The sequence below is a fragment of the Notolabrus celidotus genome, chromosome 13 (assembly GCF_009762535.1).
Source record: "Notolabrus celidotus isolate fNotCel1 chromosome 13, fNotCel1.pri, whole genome shotgun sequence".
Taxonomy (NCBI): Eukaryota; Metazoa; Chordata; class Actinopteri; order Labriformes; family Labridae; genus Notolabrus; species Notolabrus celidotus.
Window position 1 is genome coordinate 9,657,801 of NC_048284.1, and position 14,180 is coordinate 9,671,980.

Consider the following 14,180-nt stretch of genomic DNA (forward strand, 5'->3'; position numbering starts at 1 on the left):
CTGTTCCCCTTTGCTCTTTGGATGAATCAAACAACATGTGCTCTGACTTTCTGTTTGCTGTCATCACGTGATCAATCAAACAACCACAGGCAAAGTTGACAACCAGCTGTGACTTTATTCAAAAGGTTTGAAAACAGCAATACTAAAAACACTTGACTGATTGTGATTTTTAAGTCCTTATTATGCCATCACTGTACAGAAGCCACTTGACAGTTGACATATTGATCTTCAATACTCAATAATACGAGAGGCAGCAAAGCATACTGATAAACAGCTTGTCTGGATAACTTTACACCAAGATAAATGTCTACAGAACAATTGTGCTAAGAGATTTCTAGATTCAAAGTATGGTCAGAAAAATCGCATCTTTTCTTAGATTCTTTTGTAAGCTCAGTTGTCGTTTTCCATACAACGCATACACACAGACTTCCATTCAAGTTACCGGCTAATGAAAAGACCCATGTCTATTTGTTTAGATAAGTAAAATTAACAGCAGACATGTTTTTATTAGAGTCACGCCAAAAAGTACTTCACTAGGCCTGTGCATGGGTTGTTTTTATTCTTCCAAATGACCTCCCACTGCAACAGTAGCACTAAAACAACTCACTGCAATGCTCAAAATGCCAAATCACAAGGTTTTTACACACATACAAGGCTGAATTCAGAAAAATCATACATTTCATGAATGCAGCTTTCGTCAGAAATCTAATCAGTCTGATGCAGTATGACCAGCACACTGCGTTCAACTTCACTTCTTATGATTTCAAGGCTTTTATTGTTGTTTTTGTGTGAATGAGTCGATTTAAACACTTTATTTCGCAGGAAAACACTGTACATTTGTTAGGTTTACATTAGAACAAAGACACGTTACTTTAAAGGTCTAACAGCCAGCGAGTAAAGAAATGGACATCACAGAAAATGCCACTTCAGATTGGATGAACTCAAAAGCTGTGAATCCATTTACCTCCATCTGATTAGAGTTTATGTGTGATGGTGATAAATGTTTATTTTTTTTAACTCTGAGCATGAGTCACCTCTTACTTTCTCAAAACCTCCACACACATTAGCCACTCACTGAGCGTTGTCGAAAGACGTCAAATATTGTCATGTTAAATGGCAATTTTGGAAATTAACAATCAGAGTCATTAGACCTTTTTGCTCAGAAATGTTGATGCGCAACATGTACATGAAGAAAGTCAAGACGCGAATCGTTTTATTTACGGTGCGAGACACGTGTTAGAGTCTAAATGACACATGAAAACATGTCGAATTAAAAACATCAGTAGCCCCTTATCCCATAAATGAAGATATATTGTGTTCAAAACCTGAATTCACAGTACAAAAATATAATATGCCTTCACTAACTGGATATCATGAAGTCTATGGTAAACAGCAGACTTAAGATAGTCTGGGGTAATCCTTTCAGAATAAGAGTCCCTTCTCTGAGCTTGCAATACCGTTTGGCACTTGGGCACACCATGTACTCACACGCTGACCCAAAATAATGCAACCACTGAAGCGTCTATGTGAGGATGTACCTTTAGGCGAGGTTTTTTTCTTTGCTCTGAAATACCTAACTGCTGCTTTATTGTGTTGAATGGCATTCTTTTTTTTAGAGAGGATGACATTTACACAGTTTCCCCCACGACAGCCAATTAAACAGCCTCTGCAGAAGTCTCAGTTGACACAGACATGGTTACTTTGGCTATTTTCACAGTGGTCTTCACGCAGCTCTCTGCAGCCCTGTTGGCAGAAATGTTGGCATTTCTGTTCTGGCAGTCTGACTCCAGGCTATTGTCCAACTGCTGAGCGCTTCCCCTGCAGGCATGGCAGGAGCTGAGGAAGGCATGCCGCAGGTCCTTGCTCCTCAAGGCGTAGATGATTGGGTTGACGGTGGAGTTGAGCAGGCAGAGCATGCTGCAGAATGCAAACACCGTCTTGATGTCATCGTCCATCCTCCAGAAAAGGTCATAGACCATGATGGCGAGCACTGGGCCCCAGCAGATGACCAGCACCACCAGGATGAGCACCAGGGTCTTGGCGAGACGGATGTCCATGCGGGCCTGCTCAGGGCGCGTCGACAGCACTTTAGTCCCGTCTGCTGAGTAAACAACAAGGCTCTTCTGAGAGGTGCGGCTCAGCATTCGCACAGCATGGTGGTGTGCTTTCCACAGGATGTAAATGTAGGCGTAGATTATGAAAAGAACAAGAGCGCTGGTTACACCGATCCAGAACAACAGGTAGTTCTCGTCAATCAGAGGGAATATGTCTGAGCAAATAGAGTTGAGGCTTTTACAGTTCCAGCCTAGCAGAGGTAGCACTGCAATGATGATGGAGATGCTCCACATCATGCAAAAGGCAATGACAGCCTTGGTCCGTGTCACAATGCGCCTGTACGCCAGAGGCCGGTGTATGGAGATGTAGCGGTCGATAGCAGTGAGGAAAAGACTCCCTACAGATGCAGTGAACGACGCAGTGACGCCACCTAGCTTGAAGAGGAAAACATTGTGGCTGTCCTTCCGGTGGAAAACATGGAAGTCCAGAAAGCTGTAGACGAATATCACACTCCCCAGTAGGTCAGCCACAGCCAGACTGCCAATGAAGTGGTAGGACGGCCGACAGCGGAGGGATCTCGACTGCAGGATGACGCAGAGCACCACCAGGTTCTCCAACACTGTGAAGGTACCCAGAGTCAGAGACAGCACAGCCACTGCCAGCTGCTGGCTTGGAGTCAAGATCATGAAACACTCCATGTCCATAAAGTTCTCTCCACATTGTATAGTGTTGGTCTCATCTCTGAATGTGCTCCTGTTGCCAAACAAGTCTGTGGCATTGGTGGGGAAAGGGATGCTCTTCAGGATGAGCTCCTCGTCCACAGGTACTTTGTCTGGGAAGGGGTTGCTGCGAAAGGCAGATAAAGGTTTCTGCAGAGAGAAACCCCCCTTTAAGTTTACATTATTCATGGGGTCGTTGTAGTTTGCATCGTTGGAGCCCAAAAACTGTAAACCAGATGTGATAGTCCGGAAGGTGGTGTCTGCCACACCGTCCAACACAGACTTCATGGCTGTGTGTGAGGGTGGAGCTGCAGTCAGAGACGCCCGGACAACCTACGAATTGATGACAGACATGTTGGAAAAATGAAAACAAGAATCCCATGCGCATTAAGACAGGAGTATCTACAACTGTCAAATGTTTGGGTGCACATATTTGATGTTAAATGGCTTTGACATGAGCTCACATCATGGAAACATTTTAAATGCAAATCTTTGCATCTTTGATCATTTTGTACAACTGTTGATGTTTTAAAAACATATTTCATAAAGATTTTTGCTATTAACCCCATAATAGATGGTGTACTTCAAAAATAGAGTATTTTCTTTGCACTTATCTGCACATATCAAATGTTTTATTCCAAGCCTTTTATTCCCATGGAAATGAATGAAACTATTTTAAAATACAAAATAGATGAGAGGTTGAGAAAAAACGCGTCTCTTTTAACTGAGGTGCTGTCACTTAATATAATTCCTCTCGACCTAAGACCTGTGTACACGGGAGCAACATGGGAAAAACAGAGGAACAAGCGAATTAGTCTGAAAAAATTAAACTAGAAGAATTGGCACGTTCAGATCTAGGTTGTCTAATTTACTGTAAGCTCAAAGTGCGGGGTGATTGGTATTACATAATATAGATGTGCAGGATTTGCATTGTTAAAAAAAACAATTGAGCATGTCTGATAAGATTTGCATGAGTAGGATTGTATCATTAATTTGATGCAAAAAGCAGTGATGCGTTCACTAACGCACTCAGGAATCCAAACAAATACAAATAAATAAGAAAACACTGATACTTTCTGCTATGCAAAAACTACATAAAACATTGAAGTTAACGTAAATTGAGCGGGAAAACAACACGTGAAACCACTATGAAGGATTTAAAAGTAGAAAACTGCTTCTTACCTTACATAATTTTTCAAAGTGCGCAGAATCGCCCTTTATCTCCGCGCGTTAATCCAAGTCAGAAGCGCATCATCCACAGATCTTACATCAAAGAAGAAAACACCAGCGTGTTTGTATTAAAAATAAATCACAGTGTCAGCATTTTTTTTTTTCTTTCTTTCTTAAATTCTACGAGTTCAATAAGTTTTTTTTAGCTCTCTATCAGTGCGTCGTCGCTCTTGGAGTGCGCTTCTGCACTGTGGATACAGGTTGCTGCTGCTGCTGATGGTGCTGCTGCTGGCCCCGGTGACTATCCAGCCCCTCTCTCTCTCTCTCTCTCTCTCTCTCTCTCTCTCTCTCTCTCTCTCTCTCTCTCTCTCTCTCTCTCTCTCTCTCCCTCTCTCCCTCTCTCCCTCTCTCTCTCTTCAGTCTTCACACTTACGAAGCATCGCTCCTACAAGTCCTGTCACGTGTTTCCATAAAGCTCCATCTGCCCTGCCCCTGAAGCTCTCCATGCGCTGCATAGGAAAAAGGCAGACGACAATGGTGGCGGACGGATTAAAAAAAAAGAACAGGAATCTGATTTGAATTCCCAAAGCTCTTCAGAGCAGACGATGTGCTTGGACAAAGACCAAACATCAACACGGCACAGGCAGAAAAAAAATTGATTAAGGACAGCTTATAATAACTGTCTTATCTGCAAAATTCAGAAGGTAATTGTGGAAAATGTAGACAACTTACAGGTCCCAACAATATTAATTGCTCCTAGACTCTCTCTGAAGTAGCTTTATAATGGTTGTGAACAGGATGTCCTTTCGTTGTCTGGCAGATATAGGTTGCAGACTTCATTAATAGTCTGTGCATGTCTTTTTATTGTGTAAATAATTTACAAAAAAATGAGAATCTGCAGAACCAGAAAGCATCGTTTTAGCTTTGACGTTGCACCAGATACAACCTAACATTTGCTGATCCAAAACAACTGTTTTGAGCTCTTTGACCATGAATTCTACAATTTGCAGGAACAAAAAATAATTTCAGTTTTAGAGGATGCACAACAAAGACGCATTTAAGCAGCTAAACACCTCTTTTATCAAGTCAGAGAATTAACTAGCCAGTTATCTGCACATTAAATCAGATGACACAGACGCTCATTAAGGAGTCGGATCCTGCCATGAATCACCATCACAATGACATGGCCTCTGTCTGGCCCTTATAAAAAGATATTCAATCCACTGGTTCTTAAATATCCAATTTCCATGTATTCATTTCACCGTGTCCACGCAGCCTTATTAGTGAGGTTTTTTCAGGCTAGGGAGGCAGAAGTCGAGTGGCTGTTGTGTCGTAGATAAAATAAAACAATAGATGCGTTAAAGTGACGTTTCATGGCTGCAGAGTACCTCAGCAGTCAGGACACGAAAACCTTGTGGCACCTCAAGCCTGGAATGAGGCGATGGCTCTATCGTCATCACAGGTGCGATTAATTAATATCGCTCTGCCATGGCTGACATCTCTGGCTGAAATGAACAAATGTTCCACTTCATAAACCGAGGGGACATTATGGTCATGATCTGAGTGGAATGTGTAGAAAACTTATTGGACCTTCTTTTCTGTACATTTATTCCTCATTTTCTGCAGAATTAGCCTGCTGGCAGCTCCACAGTTTAAGCAGCTACTTGTAAATATTTTCCATGCTGATTCCCAACCCCTCTGTGGGTTCTAGTGATGTGTCATGATCAAAAGCTGAGGCTCTGAGAGCCGGTGCTTTATAGTGAATCAGATGAGCCGGCTCGCACCGAGAGAGAGCCGGCTCACATTTTTTTCCATTCGCTGCTTAGCTCTCTGGCTCAGCCCCAGCTCTGCTCACAGCAGAACTTTGTTTTGATTGGTCAGCATGGCGGCCATGCGGCCAATCACATGTGAGGATATAGGATATAGGGAGGTTGTGTATCGTGGTTAGGGTTCTTCTAAAAGACAGTGCAAATTCTCACTGAGATGAGAAATCGGATCAGTCCATCCAAGCTGAGGCATCTGATTTTTCTCAATGCCAACCTGCACTGAGGACATTAATATAATTCGCTCGAGTTTGGTTCTGGCTCTGTTTGCTTGAGTTGGTTCTGGTTCTGTTTGCTTGAGTTGGTTCTGGTTCTGTTTTCTTGAGTTTGGTTATGGTTCTGTTTGCTTGGGTTGGTTCTGGTTCGGTTCTGGTTCAGTATTGGTTGGGTTCTGGTTCGGTTCTGGTTCAGGTCTGGTTTGGTTCTGGATCGGTTCTAGTTCGGTTCTGGTTTGCTTAAGTTTTGTTCTGGTTCTGGTTCTGTTTGCTTAAATTTAGTTCTGGTTCTTACCCTAATCCTAACCCTAATCATAATCCTAACCCTAACCCTAATCCTAACCCTAATCCTAACCCTAACCCAAACCCTAGTCCTAACCCTAATCATAATCCTAACCCTAACCATAATCCTAACCCTAACCCTAATCCTAACCCTAATCCTAACCCTAACCCAAACCCTAGTCCTAACCCTAATCATAATCCTAACCCTAACCATAACCCTAACCCTAACCCTAACCCTAATCCCAATCCCAACCCTAATTCTAATCATAACCCTAACCCTAATCCCAACCCCTGGTTGTGTTCTGTAGAAATGTCTTCAGTTTTTTGTTAAATTGTGGAATAAAAAAGTTTGATTAAAATACTTAAAGGTAAGAATGGTTTTGTAACAGAATAAATGCACAAAATTGGGCAATTATAAGGCTCCTCATAAAAAACACTGTATGTAAAAGGGTTTTCAACACACATACCATTCGTTTATGCAAAGTTAAGGTAAAATATAGGGCTACAAAAGCTCCTAAATTAAGAGCCGTCCAGGAGTCGAAAGAGCCGTCTCTTTTTTTGGGAGCCAAGTCAACAGAGCCGTCTCTCTGAAAAGAGCCGAACTTCCCATCACTAGTGGGTTCTACTGAGAAAACACATTATTTACAGCTCTGATTAACTGGAGAAGTAGCAGATAAAAGCCTACATACTTAAAATGATTCAACCCCGATAAACTCTGCAGAGTTACAGGCAGATAAATGCCTTGTTCGAGGAAACATCAAAGGACTGTGAAGAGAGGGAGTTCACAGCTCTTACTCAAGGTTTCACGGTTCGTACAGCAGCTTGAAGTAATGATCTTCCAGCATCCAGTTTGCCTCTCTGAAAAACCTGCAAGAAAAACATCACCCTGAGATGCACTTTGACCATTAGAGAGCATCTGTCTGTGATGTTTCAGTGGAATTCAAGATTAATGTTCATCACAACTGAATTCCCCCTCTGAGGATAAAAAAAAAAGTCTAATCTAATCTTTTCTTTTTTTCACTTTTTCATGGTTTGTACTCTAAACGGTTCGTGTAAACGTCTGGGTGTTGTTTCATACAGTTCAGTGAATGTCTGCAGGTAGGTCATAAAGTTCTTCATGGGCATCAAGGCATGGTTCCACAGAGTCATGTGCTACAACAGCTGAGGGTAATTTAGAAGCCAATTTCTTTGCTTCCTTTAGTATGGATTTTTCAGTGTATTATGCCAATTACTGTATCTAGTATCCATTTTTCGTCTGTAAAACTCTAAATCCATAAATTAGGCCCTGAAAAGAGTGAGAAGGTATAGACAGAAATCTTTGTGTTAATATTTATAGAGACAAAGCAAATCCACCATTAGCAAGCGCTTCATAATGGCTGCAGAGGAAAACTCTTGCCAGGCAGACCCCTGAAACAAGACTGCACTTATAGGTGGATGACCATCTGCCTCAACCTGATGATCATGGGCCTTTTTTTTTCTCCACAGGAGTGTTTGGAAAATATATTGTTATAGGGGAACCAAAGAGTTTTGATTTCACTTAAGTTTCCATCAGTGTAATAAAAAGTGTAAATGCCCCATTCTTCTGCAAGACCTTTAGCTACCTACTTTTAGTAAATACCAAACATAAAATTCTGAGAGATTGTTCATGTTTTTCCATACTTACACTTGCTATTTTGATTGCCAAAGAACATTCACAGAAAGTAACATGGGGCACTAGTTGGCCTAGAGCAGCCCTATTCAATTAGCAGCCCGAAAGCAACCCTCGAGTGGCCTGAAAATCCGGCCCGATCAAATATTTAATTGAATTGCCCTGACCTAGAGGTTTAAGAATGCGCCCCATGTACAGCGTCCATTTGCTGCATGCCTTCCTTTGTTATCTACTTGCCACATTTCTTGTCTCTCTTCAGCTGTCTTATCAATCAAGGAAAAAGATGCCCACAAAAATAACTTAAACAAAATATTGCAAAATGCAGTTTTCGTTGAATATCAAATGGTTTACTCATGGCGGTCAAATGTTGAGTGTCTAATGCTGGACATTTCTGAATTTTGTGCACATCCAAAACAAAAAGGAGGGGTCAAGTTTTATTGCACAACAATGTTGAGAGTCAAATATGCAAATAAGTACACAATGTACACCACTGACTTTGTGTAAACATGGACAACACGCCTCAAACCCCTCTAGAGGAAAAAATGAATCCAAAATACCACTGTGATGGGCACTGACATATTGAACTGGTGATATATGTTGGATTCTAGGCATGGGCTGAAGTGATCTGGCTGGTGAATCTGCTTGATGTCATGGCCCTTCCTCTGGCCAAAACATGAATATAACTTAAATAAATAGAATAGATGAAATGGTAAAGATCCCTCAGGTCAACACAGATTCTTGAGTTGATTTGAATCACACACACTGATTACAGAGAGTTCAATGACTCTTGTGTTAGTGTTTGTTCACCTTCTGTCAATGTTCCTCCTCTATGTTGCTAATCTTGAAAGAACACTGAACTGTCAATCATAATGTCACATCCACACTGCTTGCATATTACATATAAATCAGCATGATAAGAACTAACCTTTACAATAGGAAGCTTATTTGAGAAATGACCTAATCTAGTACCAGTCACCAGAGGGAGCTCAAAAGGCTTAGGCTTCACTTTGGGGGAGCTGCTGTGCCATCCATCGTCTTATAAAGTCTAGGGTGCAGACGGTGAACTACATGTAAGTGTATTAAATTAAGTATTCAAATCAGCATTGAGGCACATCTGAAGAGTCTAGAGTGGTGTTGAGAGCTAAATTAATTTCATCACAGCATACAGTCTTCAACAGTATGAAAAGCGAGGGTGGAGTTGGGGTTGAGTGGCTACGTTGAAGAGTTAACTGCACTTGCATGACTCATATAGATTAAATAATGCTAAGTCATTGTCATATCATTACTGATGGATCAAGGATTGCATTACAGTGGACTGCGCTTCAACATTTTTTCTCTTCACACTGTTTACCTACAGCTGTTTGCTGTGAAAGCACTGGTGGACAGCTGTACTCAGAATACAAGCCAGGTTCGTCAGACTCTGAATGTTTATGCTGAATCTGTGAATAGAGATTATGTTGACGTAAATGAAGATGTTTGACAAACTGAAATATTGACTTGGTGATAGTGCTTAATGAGGATGTGACAGATGCTAGAGATACAAAGTCTGGGTATCCGTTATTGGTCATCTTTATCTCAGGACCATAAGTATAATAATCAAGTTTTATAGAATCTATCCTGTAATCGCTGAGTTGAAATGAAATGTTATACAATAATGCTTAAATCAAGGTACTTTTTTACCTTGAAATAAGCAAAATAATCTGCAAATAGAACAAGTGAAAATTTGCTTGGAAAGATTTCTTAAAAAAAAGACTTAATATTTAGAAAACTGTGATCTTAAAATTAGCAGGAAAAACTTATTTTAAACAACATTTTACAAGTATTTTAAAGCTTAGTGTCTCAGAATAAGCCAGGAATGCTAATAATTAGTATTTTTTCACTCAAAAAAAGATTTTTACAGTAATACATTTCATGTTCTTCATTTGAGATATATTCACCTTAATTTGAGTATTATAGCGGCACTTCTCTAGGTTTAAGACCATCTTGTATTTGAAATAAGATTACAAAGTTTAATTTGAGCATTTTGAGATATAATGACTTCTCGTAGTGAGCTGGATATACTAATATTCAGTCCTGTTGTTTTTAGGATAAGCCAGCTATGCTCAAAAGTAGGTGTGTCATTGTGTGCATGTAGTTTGAGGATGTATATTTTTATATGATTTAGAAGAAACAGTGCCTGAAAACTGTAACCCACCCTTAAGAACAACAGCTTTTCTTTCTTTCTTTCTTTCTTTCTTTCTTTCTTTCTTTCTTTCTTTCTTTCTTTCTTTCTTTCTTTCTTTCTTTCTTTCTTTCTTTCTTTCTTTCTTTTATCAATGAAGCTGTTTTCTGATAGATTAACTTAAATCAAGTAAAGTGTTTGTTTTAAATCATGATTACCCATCTTCTACAAATAAGATCTCGGCTTGAAAAATGTATGAAATGTAAAATAAACCTTGTTTCTTCTAAATTACAACTCAAGACAAGATCCTTTCGAGATTGTTTGACTTAACAAGATATTTAAGATGCATTGTCTTATAACAAGTCCCCCTATCTTGCTCAGATGTTACTTGTAAGTAAATGTATCTTAAAGCAAGTGGGATAAGACATTTTGACTAAAAATTTAGTTTTTGCAGTGTAACACAACACTAAAAAGGTGCAGGTTTTTTTTTTTCCACCTGTGTAAAGTAGCTGGATGTCTCTCATATCTGCATCTGATCGAATTCCATCTATCATAGTTGACCTGCTGATTGTCAGTGGAGTTCAGCATCTGTCTCTGTCTAAACATAGAAAAGCCTAAAATTAGCAAAAAACATAAATCATCCAGAAATAAACATGGTACAAAATTAAAATTCATCAGCTCACTGTTGTCATCAAGTCTACTGGGACTTTCTGATATCCACCACATGGAGCAGCTAGACTTTGGGCAGCAGGGCGGTTCGTCAAACTGATTGGTTTACTGTGACAGTCTCTCTGACTTGGTTGGCATGCAAACCTGTGAGTGAGCAATAAGTGATGGCTCAAGCAAAGCTCACGGCCATCTGGTGCATAACATTTTGTACTGTCCTGACTCACTTTGGGTTCATGGATCATAAAAAAGAGCAGGATGGAAGGAGGGAGGGGTGGGAGGGGGGACTGAAGTCAGAAAAAGAGTCTTTCGTGATCTCTGAGTTGTAAATTGACTAACTGATTATTCACGTCCAAGAATAACGCAAAAACAAACAGGTATTTATCTCCGCTTTCATTTTATCTCCACTTTTATTTGTTTCATACACAAATAATTGTCAGAGCAAACATGCAGGACACCACATTGTCAAGTTTGCTGATGATTCTGTGACTCTTCTTACAAAGCAGCTCTACCTAAAACAGAATTTACAGTTAGATAGATAGAAAGACAGACAGACAGACAGACAGACAGACAGACAGACAGACAGACAGACAGATAGATAGATAGATAGATAGATAGATAGATAGATAGATAGATAGATAGATAGATAGATAGATAGATAGATAGATAGATAGATAGATAGATAGATAGATAGATAGATAGATAGATAGATAGATAGATAGATAGATAGATAGATTTGTTGTCACTGTCTGTACAAGAATACATGTATAAAACACAAATAAACAATAAACATCCACCCAGGCATGGTGCACATCATCCCACATATATGCACATTACATTGGCATTTTATTTAGCAGTGCTATGGCCGACTTCTGCTTCTGCCAAACCGGGCTCATCTACAGTATGGGGATCTGTATCTGCGACCAGATGGGAGTAGTGTGAAGACTAAGTAGAGGGGGTGTTTGGGGTCCAGTGTTACAGTGCGTGTTCCGCGTATGATGGCTCTGTTGTTGAGGTCAGACAGGTTGGGTGTGATGGAGGCAGATTATTTTGGTGGCAGTGTTTGTGGTGCGTATGAGTTTGTTTTTGTTGGAGACAGTTAGCATGTTGTAGTAGCAGGGGGAACAGTAGAGGAGAATACAGATAGTATATTAAACCAGACATATTCAGCCTCCTTCCTGCAGGTTGCACCACATTCAAGGCTTCTCAGGACAGAGCTCTGACTCACCGACTCCAGGCTCCTAGTATTCCAGATACCTCCCTCATGCATCATCCAATCAATATGAGAGGCAGACTGAAGATGAACAAAGGAGTTCTTGGATCCAGCCTTGTGTGAAGGTTTGTTTTCTCTCAGTGTTCTTTTATTTCTCAAAGTCTTAAAACCTCAAGCAAAACACAATATTTGAGTTTCTCATGCTAGCAAAAAGACTAAAACCGGTGAATAAGTGTATCACATCATCTATGCATGAGTCAGCCCCATCTGAAAATAGGCCACAATACGTACTGTTAGCAGATACTTTTGTCTTTCTGCCAGTAAGCAGTTCATCTAACTTTGGGCTAATTTATCACATATGGCACTTTTCTCATAATTCTGCATAAAATGTCTTCTGCTTCCATAAATAGGCACAATCGAGCTGCAACTCCTGCATATTAATATTACCGAGCTGCAGCTGCACCATCGGCTCCTGACAAATTACTGTTTACTCCAGTTTCACAAAGACTGTTCTGAACTTGTGCTTAATTATGATTATCACAGAACAATCATCGGCAAATGTGATGAATACATTTGATTAGTTTCAAAACAGTTGTTGGGGGTCATCTGTCAATGAATCTCATCTGTATCTATTGTGAGGAGAGAGGAGGCGTCACCACGCTGTGTATTAAATTATCGGTAAATGGATGTTTCATCTGTTTCTCATCCTCCCTTGAAAGCTTCAGTAATTTCAGAAGGACGCCCTATATTGAAATACAATAGGGTCTCGGTTTGTCTTCTGCTTCTATTGATTTGATATCTTGTTTTTGAAGAGAGTTTGCAAATCAATGGAGTACAAAGCAGACAGATTGACAGTGCAGGAAAAAGAAAACAATAAGTCACATAAAGACTCTAAAGGTCTATTAATTATTCCTCTACAAAGTTCTCTTGGTGTAAGTAGACATGGTGCATGAACACGGACAAAGAGAGAGAGATTATTTCTGTCCAAAAACTACCGTGTTTGCAGCAAGACTCTCGGGAAGGCAATAACAAAGTGTGTTTGTTCTACTGTGGCTCATCAGATTAGATTGAATTATGTGGACAACTGTTAGTTGAACTGCTGTGACATTTTCTACACACATTAACATTTCCCTGCTGACTTTCCTGTAGAGCCACTAGCAGGCCACATCTTTCACTTACCCTACAAAATGTCACAACAACAATCCTGGGGCAAGATAACTCTGACAATTTAGAAACAATTGAAACAAACCAATGCATTATAGGATGTGCGGAGCAGGGATATGCTGTCATCCCTGCTAGTCGGCACCAGAATTACTAGCTGGTTAAACAAGTTATCAATATACAGTAGCTGGAAAAAGTGAGTACCCCCCCTCACATTTATGCAAATATTTAATTGTATCTTTTCATAGGACAACACTGAAGAAATGACAATTTGATACAATGTAAATTGAGTACACCCCTAATTGAAAATGTCCAAATTGGGCCCAAACTGTCAATATTTTGTGTGGCCACCATTATTTTCTAGCACTGCCTTAACCCTCTTGGGCATGGAATTCACCAGAGCTTCACAGGTTGCCACTGGAATCCTCTTCCACTCCTCCATGACGACATCACAGAGCTGGTGGATGTTAGAGACCTTGCGCTCCTCCACCTTCCGTTTGAGGATGCCCCACAGATGCTCAATAGGGTTTAGGTCTGGAGACATGCTTGGCCATTCCATCTCCTTTACCGTCAGCTTCTTTAGGAAGGCAGTGGCCATCTTGGAGGTGTGTTTGGGGTCGTTATCATGTTGGAATACTGCTCTGCTGCACAGTTTTTGAAGGGAGGGGATCATGTTCTGCTTCAGTATGTCACAGTACATGTTGGTATTCATGGTTCCCTCAATGAACTGTAGCTCCCCGGTCCTGGCAGCACTCATGCAGCCCCAGACCATGACACTCCCACCACCATGCTTGACTGTAGGCAAGACACACTTGTTTTTGTACTCCTTAACTGAGCCACAACCTCGCCCCCCTGTATCTGTCTGATCTCCTCCACATTGTCACCCCCTCTCGCTCCCTCAGGTCTTCCTCCTTCCTCCACCTCTCTGTGCCCTCTGCCCGTCTCAGCACCATGAGTTGGGGAGTAGAGCTTTCAGTTGCTCTGCTCCCCAACTCTGAAACTCACTCCCACCAGACATCAGAAATATTGACTCTCTACCCCTCTTCAAATCAAAACTCAAACCCCAT

The 14,180-nt window shown here is 40.7% G+C and overlaps 1 protein-coding gene across 1 annotated transcript; it reads right to left on the bottom strand.

Moving 5' to 3' along the window:
• Positions 1-95: 95 nt before the first annotated feature.
• LOC117824279 (cannabinoid receptor type 1A) lies at positions 96-5,619 on the bottom strand. The gene is made up of 4 exons (XM_034699735.1): positions 5,535-5,619; positions 4,378-4,453; positions 3,957-4,037; positions 96-3,107 (listed from the first exon to the last, which is right to left on the bottom strand). The coding sequence occupies exon 4, from the start codon at positions 3,060-3,062 to the stop codon at positions 1,656-1,658; it is 1,407 nt and encodes a 468-aa protein (XP_034555626.1). The 5' UTR covers positions 3,063-3,107; positions 3,957-4,037; positions 4,378-4,453; positions 5,535-5,619; the 3' UTR covers positions 96-1,655.
• Between the last annotated feature and the right edge of the window lie 8,561 nt (positions 5,620-14,180).

Excerpts from the sequence above, each read along its gene's own strand:
- LOC117824279 (XM_034699735.1), bottom strand. The coding sequence starts at position 3,062 with ATGAAGTCTGTGTTGGACGGTGTGGCAGACACCACCTTCCGGACTATC.